Source organism: Apteryx rowi, unplaced genomic scaffold (genome assembly GCF_003343035.1).
Source record: "Apteryx rowi isolate R43461 unplaced genomic scaffold, aptRow1 scaffold_755, whole genome shotgun sequence".
NCBI lineage: Eukaryota > Metazoa > Chordata > Aves > Apterygiformes > Apterygidae > Apteryx > Apteryx rowi.
In genome coordinates this window covers 236735-257106 of record NW_020451044.1, presented here as the reverse complement: position 1 = coordinate 257106, position 20372 = coordinate 236735, and the positions used below count along the sequence as shown (strand labels likewise).

General features: G+C 45.2%; 1 protein-coding gene across 1 annotated transcript in view; it reads left to right on the top strand.

Moving 5' to 3' along the window:
• The window catches only part of NECAB2 (N-terminal EF-hand calcium binding protein 2), a gene marked incomplete at its 5' end in the record, with an annotated part of 123503 nt that overhangs the window by 63760 nt on the left and 39371 nt on the right, over positions 1-20372 (top strand). Inside the window, 2 exons of the mRNA XM_026088158.1 lie at positions 10875-10900; positions 15267-15364. Coding sequence (XP_025943943.1) covers positions 10875-10900; positions 15267-15364 — 124 coding nt within the window. The remainder of the gene's footprint in view (positions 1-10874; positions 10901-15266; positions 15365-20372) is intronic.

Here is a 20372-nt window from a genome sequence, read left to right as displayed (position 1 = left end):
GGGATTATTTGTCCCTTATCTTTTCTTCTCTGTGCCACTAGAGCTTTGGAGAAAAAGATATTACCTGCTTCCAGCCCCCCTTGCTGTGCTCCCAGTAGTGCTTGCTGGTGGAGCACGTCTCGCCCTAGACAGAAGGGAAGATGATAAAGTTTTTAATTTCTCTCTGGACAGAGCAGCATTTTTCTCTCCTCCAGGAGCCCTTGTGGGAGCTTATTTAAATAATTTGTGTTCCACTGTGTTGCAAATCTCCCAGTTGCATGATCTTCTTTGAACACAGGTTCTGAGCCTGCTCTGGAAAGCAGAGATTCAAACAGATCAAACAGGTGTCTGTTTCTGATAAAGCGGRTTTGAGGGGAAGCCACTGTGCAGAGTAAGTTGTGAGCGCTGTATCAGCTGGTGCAAATGGGCTCCCCTCCATCCGGTCCAGGTGCTTAAACAGGCCGTGCTAACGGGCAGCAAGGGGCGTTCTGCCCGGGTGAGAACAAGCGGAGCCGAGTGAGGAACTCTTGGCTGGGTCATTAAACGCTTGCTGCTCGCCCTAGTTGTTGGCTGTACTGAATCATGCGCAGGGCAAGTATGTCTGTCTCAGTGTATGCATCTTTGAATTACTGCTGCTGAAGTGCCACATAAAATATGTTGTAAGTTTATTTTATACAGGAAGCAGGGACATTTGGCAGGAGATAAAGACCATCCTTTAAAGTAAGGGACAGGTGGTTACCAGAACCCTGGCTGCCAGCTTTCCATGGTTAAATAAATTAAGATCAAAACCGACATATGTTATGAATACTTGTCTGCCTGTATCATCTGAAGCTGCAGATGGCTGAATGCAGTTCTCGTTATTGGAAAGCCTTGACATGTTGTTTATGCTGTTTCTTTGCTGTGGCCAGCATGTTCAAAACTGATCAGTTCTGGGATGTTCTAGTTTGGAGAGCTGCAGTGACCACTTGGTAGGGCTGGGTACACCACGCTTTGTGCAAATTTGCTCTTTCGGGGGCATCACATGGGTCTCCCCGGATGACACACTGGGTGATGCAGTGCATGAGGACAGACCTGGCCTCCTCTGTGCATGCGTTGGGCATGAATCAGCCATGCCCACACTGCGGGCGACCAGTCTATCACCAAGAGCTGCTCGTGACCACATCACCCTGSGCTCTTACCTTCCCCCCGTGCAGGGGAGAGGGAGCAGCGCAGCTCTTYGTGTAGCAGGACAGGTGGCACAAGTGTTGCACTGGCAGCCTCCCTGCAAGGAAGAATTCACRGTGGCAGCTGGCAGGAAGGTGTGAGCAGGAGCTCCAGATATTTTTTGCATTGCTGTGTGTGGTAGCGATGCGCTGCTCAGTAAGAGCAAGATCTGGCAAAACTGTCAAAATAACATACTGGAAAAGCGATTCTCTGACTCAGAAAGAAGTGAGGGCTGCTGGAGACAACGCAGCAATTGTCTTCCAAAAGCAGTTTGCTCTTCTGCCTATGGAGACTCTCCTAGCCTCAATTTCTCCTGAGGGACCTGGACAGAGCAGACACATGTAAAGGTGCTGCTGCGACAGCAGGGAGGAGCTGGCCACGAGGCAGGTGAGGGCCAGAGGGGGGTCTGCCTCCCACCCTCGGATACATAGAAACCCATTTAATACCTCAGTTTCCAAGCCAGTGTGGAGTGGGCAATCTTGGAATCTCAGTTTTTCTCTATTTAGAGTACGTTGCACTGCGTGGAGAATCTCTCTCTCTTTTGGGTGCTTCCATTGCCGCTGTGCCCTGTCGCATCCTAGCGCCTGTGGCCCATAACCAGTGGACCAGCTTGTGACACCTCTCCCTTTCTTGGCTCACAGCTCTGCTTAAGTTGGGTTTTCAGTTTAGACTTATTTTCTAGAATCTTTTAATTTTCTTAGACAAACTCCATAGAGGGAGTGGRGTGGTCTCTCTTAGCCCCCATCTGTGCTTGGAGCTATTCCGCAGAGAGCAGTGGTGAAACTCCAGCTGGCTTTTTATGTATTGTGAAATGAGCTTGCATTGGGCTATTTTTTTTTTTGTGATGTGCAACAGAAAAGTGTGCAAAGGGGCAACAGATTTCTGCAATCTCAGTTGACACAATGCCACATCACAGGGTTTTGGCATATGCATTTCATTTCAGATTCACAAAATGCAACAGGAGACACTCCAAGGTGGATTTTCTGAATCCTTGGGACAATAGAGTTTAATAGGCAGCAAAAAATTTTGTAGTTCAGGAACTGGATACCTAGATTGGTGGCAACAAGCTGGTGCGCCTGCGTATCTCTCTACCTTGCCATAAATATTGCTGCTTTCTCTGTGTAATTCAGTGTGATCCTGTGAGGAGCCCAAGAAATAGATATGGGGGTGGTGGTGAAGTGATATCTACTAATGGCTATTAGCAACAGTTGTATTCTTTTTACTATACTGAGTTCTTAGCAGAGACCAAAGGCATTTTTGAGTATCCCAACCTGATTTATAGCAGCTTCAAGCCTTCATCAGTGTCCTATGGACATATTCATAGCTTGAACTAAGACTGAGGGCAAGACAGGGGTTCAGGAAGAGAAGATTTGAAGGTTTATATTTTGATTATGGAAGGTTTTCAAAACTAAAATGTCATCAAAAGTGTATGGCTTACTGGGATTAATGCTGTATAGTAAAAGTGGCTGTTGGCTAGAGTTAATATTAGGGTGGGCTGGAAAGAAGGTAAGGGAGAACTTTGACCACACCTGCATGTTGAAAGCCTTCAGAGAAAACCCTTAAGGCCTAGCACTCAAAGTCGTGTGACTGAAGATGACTCGCTGTGTAGTTATGGGTCCCTTGTGCATGTTCCCAGTTAGGGCTGGGGTAGGGAAAAGCAGGTTTGAAAAAGGGGGTTTATGCTTAGATTATGCTGCGCTTGCAAGCCTTGTGTGAGGATCAGTATGAGCAAGGATGTACAGTCTGTATTTGCTCCTTGGGTAGTAAGTAGCATGCAATGAGCTAAAGCTGCTTGCTAGCATGAGTTAGGGTTAGGGATTGGAGAGGTACAGGAAAGCTTTGATTGCATCTGCATTTTGAAAGATTTTGGAAGCTCTTTTTTACCTCGTGCTGTAAGAATGGGGCTGTTTAAAGTGAGTGCGTAGGCAAAGGAGGTACTTTAATAGGTATTGGGAAGGATTTAGCAGGGTTCTCTGGAAGAGTAAGATGATGGGCTTGGAAAGTTCCTCATCTATTTAGAATTAAACTTATTTAGTTCCTGGCTGGTATCCAGTATTCAGTATTTCTATTGCTCTTCCTGGAAGAATTTCTACCTCTCTGGGGTTTGTGCAAGTATGTTTCTCTGAGTTCAGAAACTAATGATCAAGAGTGACCATCTGTGACCTCTTAGTAAGCATCTGGATGTACATTTTCCACTTCTGAAGTGCTGAGATAACTCAGCGCTGTTGCTGCTGGGACTTGAAAGCATATCATCAGATATAATAATGCTTTTCAGCTACACATGTTGTTTTGTGGTCTCTCCTAAATGAAAATCAGTTCTGCAGGTGGCTAAAACTAGGGGATAATTTGTTTCCTTGCTCATTTGAAACCTCATAGCAAACCCAAAGCTGTGAATTGAAGACGGAAATAAAAGGAGAATGTGATTTCAGAAAGCCTCCGTTTTCTGTGATGGGGAAGCAACTAAACAGTGCGGCTGCTGATGCAAAGCTTTCATCTGCCCAAGCAAAAAAAGTTATTATCTTCAGCTGAAGCTGATCGGATGTTGACTGGAATTTGAGCAGCCTATCCAGGCAGCTACTTGGGTGGGAAATACGCTGTGAAGATGAGACTTTAATGTGTTTGCAACTTATGAATTCCCAATATGTTTTTGATTGTGCTTCCTGTTTGGAGATACTGGGACATCACTCCATTGATGGTGCCAAAACTGAAGAAGGGAATTTCACGCTCCACTCCTCCATGTTATTTTTTCCACATTGAGATAACTTTCCTGTTCCTCTTTATAACTGAAGCCTGGAGAAATGCATTAATAACAGCAAGTCAAAGGCCTTGCCTTAGAGAGACAGGTGATATTGGAAAAGAGAGGAAAAGATTGTGGATCAGAGAATAGTAGATGTCTTGGCTGGAAGGGACCTCTGCAGGTCCCTAGTCCCTGGAAGCAGGAACATTGCCAGGACTAGGTCAGGACAGCCCTGGCTTTGTCTAGCCGAGCCCTGAAAGCCTCCCTTTACTGTTTTCCTACAGCTTTCTGTTGCTATTTGTGATGAAGTCACTAATGACTTTTCAGATCTTCTTAATAAAGGAGCCCATGCCTTGGGGTTGAGTACAGGCATGGCCCGTAGCTGCAGGAGGCTCTCCCTGCCTCCATCCTACCTCCCTCTTCAGAGCAGAGGGGCTGTAGTTACACTTCCCCCTCCGGCAAAGCAAGGAAAGGGAAGGGTCTGTGCAAGAGCCAGGGACAGGGTCTTCTACTCCCGTTTCCCCTGTCAGACACAGCTCCACTCCTTGATCTGGAATAAGGCCATGGATTTCACCTGTAGATGCGGCTGAGCATTTAGTTGCTGACAAATATGGGAAGGTCCCTACCATCACCGATTCTCCATGGCCAAATCGGAGCCAAATGCGAAGAAGGAGCACAGACACTTGCTCAGTTCCCTTAGCCACGATGGAGTGCTCCTCCTCTACGTGCAGATGGCACAGAGTGTCCAGTGCAGATGCCAGACAACTCTCCTTGAAAAGCAAGAGAAAACCTCAAAAAAGAATAGCTATGGTGGAGGGGTGTGTGGTGCTGATACGTGCTGGGCTCCAGCTCTGGCAGAGGAAGTCTTTTAACCCTGTATTTAGGGTACAGCAGGTCTCTAATTCTTCCTCTGCAGTGGGTTTGTTGGTGAAGAGCTAGAGCTACTGAACGTGATGGGAAATTTTCAGAAATATTTTTTCCTGCTGCAAACTGCAGACTTGCTTAAAGCAAAGCGGTGGGCTGATCTGGATCAGTGTGACTGGGGCTTCTGACCTGACGCCTGGAGGCTTATGTGAGGGGATAGCTCTGGGCGACTGGCGCCCACCCAGAGATCGGGTGCCAGGAGGCTTGGCTTGAGCTGGTGATGTCTGGGCTCTTGGACACCCTGCTGAGGGCTGGAAGCCAAAAAGCCATGGCAATTCCTAAAAATCCCAGTGCAGCTGTTTCCTGGCTGTTTAAGAAGGAAACTGGACACAAGGCTTCTGGGCCGCACGAGGTGTTGCATCAGTGTTATTTAAGGAAGTTGAAATGTCAGGTCACTTTGATTATTTTTGGTTTTGGAGTTCTTTATCCTGAGAGGRGTTTTGGGGTTTTCTTCCAAAGTGGCATGAACCCTCTGGGGGAGGGAGGAGGGCAGTTCCCGGCTCGGACCAGCATGTAGCAGAGCTAGACCAGGGCAGGGAAATGGGAGGAGGGGCTGTGTTAGGTCTGTTTGGTGTGAAATCTAGTCTTTATGTTTTGCATGGTGAATGTTGTGAGTTCCAGCCCCTGCGAATGTGCCAGCCCCTAGCGTGTTCCTGTGCTGCCGTGGGAAGGCAGGGCCCTGCGAACGCTCAGCGCAGCCCGTACCACGCCGCTAGGACCTTCTCACACCTGGCTTTCTGAACGTGATCGYGCCGTGTCCGTCTGCCTCCGTCTGGCAATGCCCACGCTACCTGCCAGCGGGAGAAGGTCTCAAAGACGGTCGCACGTTTCCAGAAAGGCAGGCAAAGAAGAAAAAGCTTATTAGGGCTCTGAACTGATGGAAAAGCAGCAGAAACTGTACAGGGRCAAACTTATAAATGCCCAGACACTGGGAAATCTTCAGGCAGGGACCCAGCTAGGCAAGGAGACAACTTCCCAGGGATCCTCATTAGTCCTGGCGCTCGCCAAACCTCTTGCTCTCGTTTTAAACTTTATTTGCAGAAATCTATTTCTCTCTGGAGTGCCCAGGAGGCAMGGTAATTACTCCGGGCAGCCTCCTCCTCTTCCTGGTCGTGTGACAGTAATTACTTTCTGGGCAAATTCACTTAATTAGGCCCACCGAGGGGATGCCCTCGCAGCACTGTTGTTGCTCTTTAAACTCCCACATACGAGGGAGGAGCGTCACACTTTGAGGACTTTGCTTTTTCTTTGAAAATAGTTGGGTGTAAACCAGCAGGGAAAATGATTTCCTTATTGCTAATACATTTCTCTAGTCAAGTTATCACAGTGCATTTAAACGGTGGTGGRTGGTGAGCAATAAACATTCCTTTTTGTGGCCAAATGAGTTTATGGATTACGTTGTTTTGGGGTTTTTTTGTTTTTGTTTTTTTTAGAGGATGGTCAAGGTTGAAATCTGAGCTTTCATGTTCATGTTTGGCTCCTATTTCTGTCAGAGAAATTAGGTTCCAAGTGGGAAATGGAGAACCTCCAAATTGTGTCACAGCCCTGGAAAGGAGCAAATCTTGACGTGTGCACATCCCCGCTTGTTCTGCACCACGTTACAGCTTCACCAGTGGGAAAACACAGAAAAAAGCCTGAAACTGAAACAACTTAGATTTTCTTGATTTTCTACTTTGATGAAAGGAAGAACTTTGTTTTAGAAAGGAGCCAGATAGATGTGACCTCCAGCATGCAGGAAAACTGTATAATACAGATGTCTTTAATTTCTTCATTTAAATTTTCACTTCAACATTATAATGTTTTGTTTAGTTGGGTCATGACTTCAGTAAGATCTTTGGTCATACTGTTAATGTACGAGGGCTTAAAATTAAGAGTAGATTCACAGCCAGGTGTTCTTTGGCATCTGAAAGTTTTTTTTTTTTTTTTTTTTTTCCTCCTGTAAAAATGAGAACATAGCTTGTGACTTTTCTTTTTTGTTTGTGGGGCTTACAAAAGGGCTGAATATTTGGCAGCTGAAAAAAAAGTAGCAACTAATGCTCGTCGTTCAGCCTTCTCATTTCGCAGGGCTTCATGATACCTTCACCAGGGTGCAGCCACTGGAATGAATGGCTAGGGAAGGAGAAAGGGTATTTTCACTGGAGAACTTGTGCTTCATTTAAAAACTTGGTTTTGCAGCTGTGATGTTGTCGGAGCCGTCAAGGTGAGGAAGGCTGAACTGGTCAGCGCTTGGGATACCTTCAAGGCAAAGCGGCGTCGCAGAGGACGGTGCCCGCGAGTGCGGGGCCGCGTCGCCGTGCCCCTTCCCTGGAGTCGCGCTCGGGCTGCTGCAGCGCAGAGCCRCCACCTCCTGCTTCACACGGCTTAAAACCCAGATCCTGAACGTTTGCATCACACAATCCTCTTTGCGTAACCCATGGGGTTGTTAGTTACTAATGCCCTAAACTACCCACGTGCTGTGTAATTATTTTAATTATGCATTGCACTTGTCTTGCGTGTGTATATTGAGTTGTGCAGCATTTCTGTCGGGCAATGAACTCCTTGTAAAACCAGTCCAGAAGAGGCTGCAGGTCAGTGAAGCTCCTGAGGTGCGCGCTCCTTCAGGGGGGAAATATTTCAGTAAATCCTGTGGGTAAGACTCAAGTCTTTCATGACTTCTCCTTATAAAGCTTTATCTGAACATTACAATATTTTTTATYAAGTCAGCTGTGACTTCAGGAAGTTCTTTAATTAGGGTTATGCTTAATGCAAGACTGCTTAAAATTAAAAGTAGGTTCTTGGCCAAGTTGCACTCAAGCATGAATAAGTTAAGTAATGCAAGGTTGCCGGGAAATAAAAGACCATTTTTGGAAACCGGAGATGAATTATTCCAATGCAAAGCCATAGGGAATACAAAAAAAAGATTTTTTTTTTTTTCCTCAGTAACTTGTGGTTGCAAAGCTGTAAACGCTTGAATAGGTGTTTATAAATACTAAATAATATTTTTCAAAAAAGAGTTAAGTCCTTTGTGGGGGTTGTTCATGTAAAAGCCTTTCCTGTGCACGTCTGAGAATATCAGTTGACTTCACAAGTTCTGTGCTGTTATTTATTAATCAGCCCAAGAAAGGTTTTCTGTGGTACTCTGCACGACGGTGCGACGGGGCCGGCCGACTCCCCGCCAGCTCTCCCTTCTGCTGACCTGCTTCTTCTCTCGTGTGCAAAGGAATAAGGGCAGAAAAGCTCCTTTTTACAGCATTTCTGACTAAATCCAAAAGTGGAAGAATAAAAAYGGAGGGAACTTGTTTTTACCAGATGTCCTGTCTGGTTTTGTTGACTAAAGCGCTTTAAGCGTGAGCGGGGCACGGCGACATCTCCGAGCCCTCGCCGGGGCGCGCGCCCGGCTGCCCCGGAGAATCGCTAAGGCTCTGCGTAACCAACTGCTTGGACTATTCCATCCAAGCTGAGCTGACTCTTTCAGGTAGAGTTTCAGGTCTGCATCCTTACTGGAGTTATTGTATGAGAACGTGAAGGGGGGGAATTAGCTCTCAACAGCCCTGGAATTTTGTAGGATTCAATGAATTCCAGTGCATGAGAAGTATGAAAAATCCCARAGAGAATTAAAGTGTCACTCTTCTTTCTTAAGTAGATGAACTTCTTTTTCTTCATCTTGGTAATAATCAAGGCTCAAAAAATATTGCATTTTCAGCAAGAAAATGGAAATTCAGCAACTCCGCTCGCCTGCTGTTTAGACCAGTTACCAGGACCAAATGCATTGASTAAAAATAGCTCTGGACTCGAGGGGGTGGTGAAAACAGGCCGACTGCTCACCTGCCTGAGAACAAATGAAACCTTCTGAAGGGATTTTGGAAATACTGATTTTTTTTATTTTTATTTTATTTTTTTTTAAGGGCAGAGGCAGGTGGTTGGCCTACTTGATGGCTTGCGTGAGAGTTAGTTTTCCAAAGAAATAAGTGCCTTTCATCCCCGGCTGAAGGCACATCAGCATATTTGCTGCAAGCAGCTTCTATGCAGTGCGTGCTGCAACTAGGAGGGTGTCTTTTGTGTGAGCGCCAGGTGTGAGCCCAGGGACAACTTTTTCATACCATCACAGCCATGAGTGTGTTACCAAGAGGTGTGTGATGTGATGCAGTAATACATGCTTTTCCCGAGCGAGAGAAGAGATAGCGTAGCATCTTTCTGTTAGGGAGACTGTTGAATGGAGGAACATCCCAGGCATTGCTCAAAACATTTTTTCTTTCCTAAACAAAGTGGGAGAAGTCCTGATCACTCAGGAGTCTGCTTTATCCACAGAAATGACCACATGAGAAATGGGGTGTCAGCAGTTTTGACTGTGGCCCGTGCCTTTGGAAGAGCTTGCGTGGACAGAGCATGAGGGTGCTGCCGCCAGCAGATGCGGAGCAGGGTCCCTCACGCTGCCACCCGGGGCTCTGCGTTTGGGGAGCAGCCGGGTGCAGAGAGCGCTGCCTCTTTGGGGATTTCCTCCCAAACAGCAACAGTGCAAAAGCAGTTATGCGTACACCTTTCTGCTTAGCTGTAGTGCATCTTGGCTAATGCATCTCAGAGATGTATTGCATCCACTAAAAAGCCAGCAGGGTCCCAGAGCTGCAGTAACTTGCATCCTCTCAGGTAGAGCCAAAACAGAAAGAAAAATCTCCTAAATTGGTCCCTCTGCTAAAGGAGTGCTTGCAGAAACTCGCTTGATAATRCTGTTTTGAGTGGGAAATGCAGTCTGTGTCCCCTGTCCCCTTGCCTTTTCTCTCCATGCAGTGAGGTAGCTCTATTCATGCAGTGTACAAGGCGGCTTCTGCTGCAGAAGATGGCAAAACTGCGAAAGATTTCAGCAGAAACAAGGTTTTCCATGGGTGCTTCAACTTGCTGCTGAGGGGATGCAGTTCTGGGTTGTAAATCATTGATGGTATGCCTCAGTGTGGCCTTTCTGCTGAAGAGCAAACCCGTATTAAAACTTCCCCGTGTTAAATTATGCCTTTAGAAGAGTGTAGAGGGACAGTAGTGAATGCAAGCTTTGGGTTATGGAGGATGGGAAGTATGCAGGGTAATACAGGCTAGAAATGCAGGCAGCAGGATTTCAGGGTCCACCAGCACTTGCAGAGAACGGCTGGGCAGTGCTGCTAGGGCTGCAGGAGCATTCGAGTAATGAAATCAGTGTTTCAGATGTCTCTTTTGCTAATCCACTTACATTGACAGGTTAGACAGATCAGAGATGAGTTTAGTTAAGGAAATAGCTTTCCAGGCCATAAATGGATTGATAAAATATAAGTCTATTAAGAGCTCATTCCAGGCACCTCTCGAGCCTGAATGGCATTAGTAATTGTGTGGGAATCTGAGTCTCAAATAGATTAAGGCAGTCTCTATTTCCCAAGCAGGTTTTCTTTTGGGACATCGTTATGTAAAGTAGACATTCACGCACTGAAGAGTAGTTGTGCAGTTTTGTCCAGAGGGAGCCCTAGGTAGGAGCTGTATTGAGCTTTTACGCCGAGTGCTAAGCCTCTCGCAAGCTGGGCAGGGTGGAATCAGGAGAATCGATCCATTTAGAAAAGCGAATTTTGCAAATGCTAAAAATAAAACTGTATTGCAAGCAAGCAGGAACAAGCACATTCCTGTGCCAGGAACGGTCTGGGGACCTGCTGTGGCTGCGCTTGGGGAAGGTATCTGGGAGGAAGGCAGAGCTGTGCTGCTTCTGGGCTGGCAGTTGCAGAGGTGCCAAGCCACAGGTCCGCTCCTGGCTTGCATCGTTCCCAAAGGTTTAAGCAGGGGGGAAATGCAGGGGTCCATTTTCCCTGCAAAGAACATCTAAAATGGGAAYGGCAGCGGCCGGCCGCCTGCTGCAGAGGGTTGGTGGGGTCGGTCTGACACGTGTGCCGAGCTCATGCGAGCTGCGAAGGCATTCGAGCCGCTTCTAGGGTCACCCCTGGGAAAATCCTAAGTATATGCTGTGTCTGCCCTTTATGTTAAAATCTTCTCTTTCTCTTTTTTTTCCTGCTTCCTTCCCTGCCTCGCTCTCCCCCTCTTGCAGCAATGTGGACACAAAGGAGCTGTGTGGTGAGTACAGTCCTTCTCTCTGCGCAAAAGTGGTGGTTATGTGCCGYGTCTGTTTTCCAAGGATGCATGAAAACTGTCAAAAGCAAAGTTAACTCCTGTCTCAATGGGATAAACAGTTTCTTAGGTTGTGCCAGAAGAAAAAATAAGTATGCGTGTGAGTCTCAAAAAATGCAGGAACTGGGGCTGGTTAACAAGACATGAGGTAGCTGAAGGTGTCCCCTTTAGGCTGCTCTGGGCCCTTTTCTTCATTTTACTGCAACATAAATGGGCTCAGAGCTTGAGCATAACAACAGGATCCAGTTCAATAACAACATGGAGTTTAATTTCTGGCAACATCAAGTCTGCAAGCTCTGCTCTGCAGTTCAATAAACCAGTATCCCTTCATAATGCCAATAACGTGTTTATCCTTAGGCAAACCTGCCTGTTTCGCAGCAGGCTGTCTAAAATATATATAATCTCTGGTGCACCTTCCACAGCTCAGAGAAATTAAAGACTGAAAAGAAAATCCGCAGTAACACTTTGGCCCACACCTCCGCCAGAAAGGGATTATTTCCTGCAGGCATTTCTCAGGGGCTTTGTCTAGATTTGAAGCAACGCACGCGTGGGGCTTTGCTGCTCACTTGGGAACATTATTGTACRGATGTGCTGGTGTTAGGAGACATTTGCTGGGAGCTCAGCTTTTCTGGAGGAGATGGGGAGCTGTGTTGCCTTGCAAAGGCTTGGCCATCTCCTTTCCTTACCTCCTCTGAGAGGGTGTAGAAGAACATCTAAAGCACCTTTGCAGGTCCTCAGCATTTGCCTTCATCACTTCACTGCTAATTACAGCGCTCAAAGGTCTAGGTGTGAATAGGTGATAGCAGGAAATGCAGACCCCGGCAGCTGCTCTCCGCAGCACGGTGCTTGCTGGGGTGTCCATACAAAACGGAAGGTAGTCTTTATTCTGGATACCTTTAACACTGCTCTTAAATAGTGAGAAAGTTGTGCAGGGTTTCCTTACTCCTGATGTTAAATGACTCTCAGTGGCCGTGCTGACACAAATTGCAGGGAAGAAGTCCTCGTCTTGGTTTAGCTGCAACCAGTTCCTAATTTATTTGGGAGCATATTAAGCCACTCATTCTTCAATTTAGGCTGATGCAGTTACAGCTTCCTGCAAGAGTTTGTCTGCTTTAATTTAAAAATATAGATTACTTTAAAATGCTGGCTGTTTGTGTTGTTCATAGTTAGTTATTGGACCAAAAGATCCCAGAGGGGAAAARCCTGAGCCTGAGATAATAGAGAAGAGTTGAAGTTGGGTTTCATTTCCAGCAGGTGCTCAAACACGTGTTTGCAAGCCTGGCTGTTACTTAGCAAGGGGGAAACGGGAAGAGAAAGCTGTAATTCTGGCCTGGCATTCAGTGGATGGAAGAATAACATCATTTTTTCATAAATCCCTAAGCCACCAATGTGAGATAAGATTGTAGGGAAAAATACTGCCTTTTTTTATTGGACCAACAGGCACGTTTTTGAGCAAACAGACCTCTTCAAGCCAGCATCAAAACCAGCAAAATTTCACCTAGTTGCCCCATTCATTCTCATTTTGGTACGTGAGAAGCTAAAGCCTTTATTAAAATCYTTTTGGTTTGCTGATGATATGGTGGGCTTTTGCCCGTTACTCCTTTCTTATTTAATTAGGCCTTCTTGTCAGCTGGCCCAAGATACGAAAAAACCCAGACTGTCCTGCAGATTTTGCCAGGGAAATCTGGGGATAGTAGCGTCGCTGTTTGACAACACTCTTCTTTTTTCATCAGTCTGGTAAAAACAGAAAATTAAATGCCTGTCATCCAGAGTGATCTCACATTAGTTCTGGAAATAGAGACTATGCAAAACTGAGTTGCCAGGAGCACAGAGAGAGAAACCCACCAGCTCATTTTGTGAAAAGCGAGGGGTGATCAGTCGGCTTGAGATCCTGGATAGATCATGTATCTGCTGAATAMCTACTGTTGCCAGCAATGTGCTTTCTTATTTGCTTGCCGCTCTTCTGAGAATTGTTTTATATATAAAACCTCATCTTGGCTAAATGGAAACTGTCATCTCTCTTTTGGAAATGGTTGCACATTGTAGCACGTTGAGAGCATCTTAAAATGGATTCCTTGGACTCTGCAGCTTATGAGAGAAATTTCATATGAATTAATCATTATCAGGTAGCATGCTGTAAAGTTCTGTTTCTTTCCAACAGTCACTATTAGAAAGAARCCTTTCTGGATTGTAAAGATAGCAGTCTGTTGGGCTCATAGCACCAGGCATCCATATTTAATTGTTTGGGAAATATCAATGTGTTAAAGTGGGAGGGGACGACAYGTGAGACTGGTTGTCCCTGGCTCACCCTGTGGGAGGATGAGGAATGGTGCCAGAGCCGGGRCTTCCTCCAAAGGCACGTGTCCGCCACGCAAGCGAAGTGCCAAACTTGGTGCACGTGGCCACGTCTTTCCTCCAGCTTTCTACCAGCACAAGCGTCTGTGGCCACGGAGGGAGCGGGGTCAGGAAAGCCGTGTGGCTGCAAAAGAGACGGCCAGGGTACGGAGCGACAGCTTTGCTGGGGAGAGGTGAGCGGGGAAACCCACCTCCTCCGCACGCTGGCCCCATATTGCAGTGGCTGCGCATCTCCTGGGCATCCATCCCGTTGATCTTGACATACGTGTAGGGGCCGTTAGCAGAACCATCCAGGGTAGAAAGCACCGCTCTCAGACCTTCACAGAGGTAAATAAGGCTAAAACCATAGAGCTGCATAGCTACARAAAGTAGCAAAAGTCAGTGCTGTTCTCCCAAATGCTCACTCCTTGCACTCGCAAGACTTGGTCATCGTCAAGAGCCGTGCTCTGCCAAGAGAAGCTCATTTCTCCTGAGATGTATGAGCCCTAGCTTTTTATTTTAGGACTTGGAAAAATGGATTGCCTTTACTTTTAAAAATTGTTCAGTGGTTTGGTTTTCTTTCCCAGGTAAGGTAATAATAATAATAACAACAAAAGTAAGCATGCTGCCCCGAGAATAAGCTGTTTGGCTTGCAGCGGAACAGCAAGCAGCTGCTGTCAATCATGTTGTGACATTCCAGTTTCTGCCAAAATCATCTTCCCCTTGGATATGTTCTAAGGCCGTAAATAGATATAGGCACTTCTAATTAAGCCAAGAGAACCTAATTAGTGTCTAATTGTCTCCTGGAATTTATTTCTCGTTGAATTCCATAGCAGTGTCACCTCGAAATGAATCTTCAATTTTTTAATGTTAAAGAAAAGCACTAGTGGCTTTTAAGGAACAGCTTGTAACTGTAGTTTGTGTCAGTCACATAGCAACTGGTTAGCTTTGTGTCTACACTGCAAGCTTAGCTTCTCACTATTTCCATTGTAAACATCTAATTTCAGGACTCTGTAGCTCCACACAAAACCATGCCAGCGCTAAAATGTGTCTTAGAGCAATCGGTTGTGTATGACCCCACTGATTTTAGCAACATTTTGCATCAGTGCAGAATAGCTGGGATTACTTGGCGTGAATCATCCCCTCTTGTAGGAAGCATGTGGGTGGCTTGGCAAAAGCCAAAGGCAGGTGGAGAGCTGGACAGACGCCAAGCCACATCGCACTAACCCATGCCAGTACAGATCCCTAGTTTCTTCAATATGGGGTCCACTAGGGAAGAAACATGTTTCCCAAACCTATATATATGTATATATAATTTCAGGAACCATTTTGTGTTTGTCAGGTTCTAGATTTTTTTTATCATGTTGTGATCCTCAGCATTTTGCAGCCACTGCCTTTTATCTTGTATTGTCACACCTTACAGGGTGGGGGAGAAACCTCAGACTCCTTCTGTGGGAAGGATTTGTGCTTCTGGGCGCTGCTCGCAGCTCTGTTCTCTTCCTTTTGAGGCGTATTTTCCTCCCTAAAGCCTGTGCAATCCAGGATTCTGTGCTGAGGTTCAAATGTGATGGGAATGTAGGGAAAGATGCAAGACCAGAATCTCAGCTTGTATAAATTGGTGTGAATCTGGTTGATATACCAATGCTTTGAGTGTTGGCAATAGGAGAGAAAGAGCTGAGATACGGTCAAATGCRGAAGTGGGCATGGAAATAAAGTGCCTGTTAAGTTGTTTTCAATGGAATGTACTGTGCCTTCTGTCTCTTTTTCACAATGGTCACAAATTTCACTGCAGTTGCCTCCTTTCCCACCTCTCGAGGCCAAGTTCTGGCTTTGACTCAGGTTATGGAGTATAAAAATGTAATTGAAATCACCTTCCAAATTTTTTTCCTTCCACCAAAATAGACTTTGCTGTGTTGCATAGCCTTGAAACATTCAGCTACATAAACGCTACCTGTCATGTCCCTCTTGGTTTCTACAGACTATTTTGCCGATCATATGGGAGACTATGAAGAYGTCTTGGCCTCGCTGGAGACGCTGAACCTCTCCATCCTGAAGGCGATGGACTACACCAAACGGGTGAGTCCTCCTTGCTTACCCTGCCTTGTGCTCCGTGGCCACAAACAGGGGGAGGAGCAGCATTTTCCATACGAAGATGTGTGTGAGATGGTGAGCTTGGAGACAAGGGTGAGCTTTTGAGGTCTCGCGAGCATGCCTCTCACTGCGAAGGTGCGTGAATTTTCTGGAAGGTGGCAGCTTGCCCGATAGCACGTCAGCAGTGTGATTCTCCGTGGTGGCTGTGAGATGGTGTGTTGAAGTGTCTCCTGGTGGATTTGTTCCTTCTGCTCCACTCAAGTACGTCGTGTTACTGTGGGCCACGTAGGTAGTGCAGAAACTGCATGCTCGGTAAGGAAGGTTACCTGCAGTACCACAGCGGTGAWGCAAATGTGATATTAACAGAGCAAATAAATCAGGTCTTCATCTTATTTAGCACAGTTGTCTCCTCTTGCCCTTGCGTTTGTATGTAAGTGGATTGTTGCAGTAACATGAAGACAGTGGATGTTTTATTAACAGCAGATCAATTTTGAAAATCTTAGACCGGCTTGTGAAATCAAGGTACAAATTGCATGTGGAGTAGATGGTGGCATAGAGGTTTYGTGGCAGAGCACTGTATGTTGTCACGTGCCATGGGTTGCGTTCTGTGTTGCTGAAGTAATAAAATGCTGCAGTTGTCCTCAGATAATAAGGCATGCAGATCTCTTGGGTGGGATTTTGAATGCATAAATTCTTGTTAGCTTCATTGGAAGTGCTTTTGGAAACGTTGTCTTTTAAAGCTGCCATTAAATACAGCTTCTGTGTTAGAAGTCATACTGAGTTCCAGAAATATGGCGATTAAGGTTCACAGCTGATGTATTAGCAAATAGAGGGTTATGTGCTCGAAGGACTGGGGCAGGGGGATATGGACTGTTTGTACATGCAAGCACCAAAAGAGATGCATAATGATGTATTTTATACATGCAGTGGGCCCCCGACTTCTTAGTAAACAAGCCACCATGTACCTTAATGAAACTGCTAATAACAGAGTATTAAAAAGTGACACTGATCCAAAAGCATACTGAAATTTAATTATGAGTATCTGGAGGATCTGAGCTGATCTACCAGATAAGCATCCCCACTGAGCAGTGAATGCTTTATTTGATATCTTACCATGAGGAGAAAAGTATTTATAGAGCTAGTGTTCCTTTTAAACCATTTTCCTGTTCTTTCCATATCATTTAATGAAGTAGCTGGATGTTACCAGTCATATTAATTATCTCAGAAATACATTAATTCTTCTACTACTTCTACCTTCAACCATATTTGCATCATGCGTTTGTGCCACTGTGAGAGAAAAGTAGTCTTCCCTTTCACTGATGAGTAATAATTTGGTACACTGAAAACTGAGCAAAGTAAGGAGGTTTTGCTTTTGCAAGCATCTTTAAGCACACCAAATTCAATTCCAGTCCTCCWCTGAGCAATCCAAATTGAAATCTTCCTTCCATTTATCTTTGAAAGTAAAGGAAAACTCAAATTACTTCATATTAAAGATGTGGTAATGATAAGTTTTAAGAGTTAGAATGGGAAATAGCAAATTTCTCTCTCTCTTCTCTGGTTACTAAGTCAAGATCCCAATTTTCTAGGTTTATTTAAAACTRTTCTTTTTAATATTTGTGAGAAGGGCAGCATGATGGAAAGCAAACATACATATTTGACATGTTAATGCTTTGCCATGCTGAACTGAAGGCATAAATCTTTGGGCAAGCCCTAATCTGTCTGAAATGTTTGTGCATTTTTTTTGGACTTTGAGAGGGCAAAAAAAATCAGTAAAACTTTAATAGTTTTTCTTTTTYCTGGTTAGGTGCTAACTCTGTGTATGCCTCATATATATTTACTAWTAGGAAATTTTTTGGCAGTCGGATTTGCAAACTTATCTTAAACACGTTAACRTGTTTAAGATAAATCTCAGTAATTCATTCGAACTATCTGTTCATAATCCTACTACCATTGCTTCTGAATGCGAGTTTAATATAGATGACTATTTCCTCCTCACATTTTGCAAGATGAGGATGGTTTATTCCCTGTTTATAAATCAGGAATCAGAGCATACAGGTATTAACTTCTGTAAGAAATCTGTAGCAGAACCAGGATGTTCCCAGTCTTCTACCTTAATGATAAGATCTTTCTCCTTCCTTTCAGATAAGGCAGATGAATCCTACCACAAATTACTGGTTAATTGAAATGTCTGAAGGTTAGCTATCTAAATCTGAGCTAGTCACCTTTGTCATCCTCTTGTAGTTCAACAGAGAGAAATAGGAAGATCCAGAGCATCGTTCATTTGGGCTGTGACCTGCTTTAGGAGGAAATGAATCACTCCTTGGAGGCATTTTTCTTCTGTGACTCTAAAGGATCACAGGACTGTTAAGGTCAAATGTAGACATCTTTCTTCTAAATGTCTAAAGCCAGGTGAGGCAAGTCCCATCCCAGCATCTCCTCATCATACACTTATTTAATCAGACTCTGTGATATGTTTCTCCTCACCATGTGGCAGACTTGGCAAGCAAGCAAACATAGCAAGAATTCTTCACAGAAAGGATCTGGCAAATAAGTATTTCATGAAAAACATCAGCTCCCTGCTGTGATTTGTGAACAAACTGGTACAAACCTCGTCAATGAATTATTCAAAAATAGTCTCTTTGTTCAAGCAAAAAAAGTGGAGGAAGGAAAAAAACCATGGAAAATAAGCTATCTTAGGCGGTAGAGAAACTCATCTTCAGTGATTAGATATGGCAGACTTCCAGACAGCATCAGAAGCTTTTCCAGAGTGCAAACCATTAATACTCTTAATTTTTTAAGATCCAAGATTTTTTATGATGTGTTTTCCCTAAAAATTGTATTTTCTTACTAGACTTTCCAGTTTTAGTGCCAGAATTGCCAAAATGGAGGTTCAGAAGAAAGCTTCTCACCATGGATATTCATAAAATGATATGGCTGAGGTCTGCTCACCAATTTCCAGTAAACATGTTTTCCCATTCTTCTCTTCAGCTCCCAGTGCAGGTTATTCATAGCGCTGAGGAGAGCTGTATTGGTCCAGCTCATTTTCCTTTTGGAGAATCTCTAAGCAAGGTATCCAAAGCATTATTGTCYGCTACTGGTTTAGCGATCCTAGATCTCACTTCAGCAGTTGAGGCTCACATGTCTAGAGCTGCTTGCCTATGGAATATTCTGCTGGTTTTTGGAGTGTGGATCAGGCTTTTGCAAACCACTGTGACCYGGCTTGCCCATCAGTTCAGGTGCTTGGTTTCAGAAAGCAACTGTGCAATTCTAGAAGTCCTTAGAAACTGCCCCCTCCTCTATCCCCCATTTGTTAGGAAACCACTGCTGATYGTTGAATAGACCAAAACCTCTGTCCTGATGAAAATGAGGGCCCTAGGGGTGGTTTTGTCTGCGTGGATTCCCTGGCTGCTGCTTCTTTCTCTCCCAAGAAAACTCCCCTGGTAAAAAGGCCCGGAGATAAATTTTTGTGTTTTCAGTGGTTTGTTATGACCAGTTTACTTAGAAGAGAATTTGATTACATTGGAATACTCTGAAGGCAGATTTCACTCCGAACAAGGTTTTCGAATTGAGTCTGCATCTGTCTGTACACTTGTTACCCATTGATTACACGTCCAGAAAGGGTGCGAGTCCTGCCATAAAATTAATAGTAAGAGGAAGGAGCTGCAGAGAAGATCAGTTGGCTCATTTAGGACATGTGCTGGCGAGCTAAGATTATTCCTTACAACTTTATTTCCTTGAGCCTCATCTGGATGCTTTCAAACATCCCATGCAAAATTGCTTCCCTTGCTCTGGCTAATCATGTCTCATTGCCAACAGATATTTCACTCACTTCAATTACTGTTGTTTAATACCCTCTTGTGCTACTCTACAGAAACACTCTTATCCAAGACCGTTGCGCTCGCGAGCCCCTTTGCACGGGAGATGAGAGCTGCTTAGACCTCACATGGGAGGCCTCCAGGGAGACCTTCGGGGCAACCTGGGGTGCCAGGGAAYGAACCTTTACTGTGAATAAGGCAAGAAGGGGGCTAGGTGAAATGACTGTTTCCACTGGTGTCGCAGATTAAGACTAGGGATGAGAGGGTTACCGCAGAGCAGCTGCCATGCGGTAGCCTGCAGAGGTGTCTCAGGCCCCAGGCAGATGGTCCAGACTCTACTCTGGAAGCCCCTGGTGAGTCGTGGTCCCTGGAAAGCTGGCTGCTCACACCCCGCTGCCTTGTCTCCTTTGTAAGGCAAAGAAACTGTACAAAGATACAGATGGAAGTTGCATTTTAAAGRAACAGATGGCATCAAAGTGTTCCCTTGACTTGCCCTGATTTCCCTTGACTTTCATCCGTACCTAATATTGCTGTTCCATGTAGGCATCACTGCATTTATTTCAGTGCTAAGGGGAAAGGTGCTCACTGCAGTGTCTTGAGTGGCGAGCTGTGCTGCAATAAAGTAAGAAACCCGCACTGAGATGGTACGAGCGTGTCTTCCTATCCTTATAGAGCTAATTCCTTAGYGAGCTGAGGGAAAGCATTGGATTTTCTCCTTCAGTTGAGATATGCAACTCATCGGGACTAATGTGGCGGTGCGTGTGTCTGTTCTGTAGGAGGGTACAGTCTCAAGTGTTACTTATTACTCTTTCTTCAAGTCAGCAGAGCGGTTTCCCAGGGAGTTTGCATCCCTTGCCCTTCCTCTCACTTTGCAATATTAAATTGCAATAAGTTACAATAATTGTAAGCTGTGCACCTTTAAAGTAGAACTGACAGAGGACGCRGGCACTTTGTGCATGTGGATGATGCTCTGAAGCATCCGATGTCTGGGGCTGGAGGCAATGCTGGGACGGAGCCACCGCCTGAGATGCTCTCCTTGTGAAAACGGCCAGCGCTAGCTCCTGCGGGTCCTGAACGGGTCCCTGCCATGCAGATCTCCATCGCTCCGTCTCCTCTGCATGTAATGCTGTAACCAAGGATCCCTTGCTGATGTCAGGATTTTTAGGAGATATCTACAT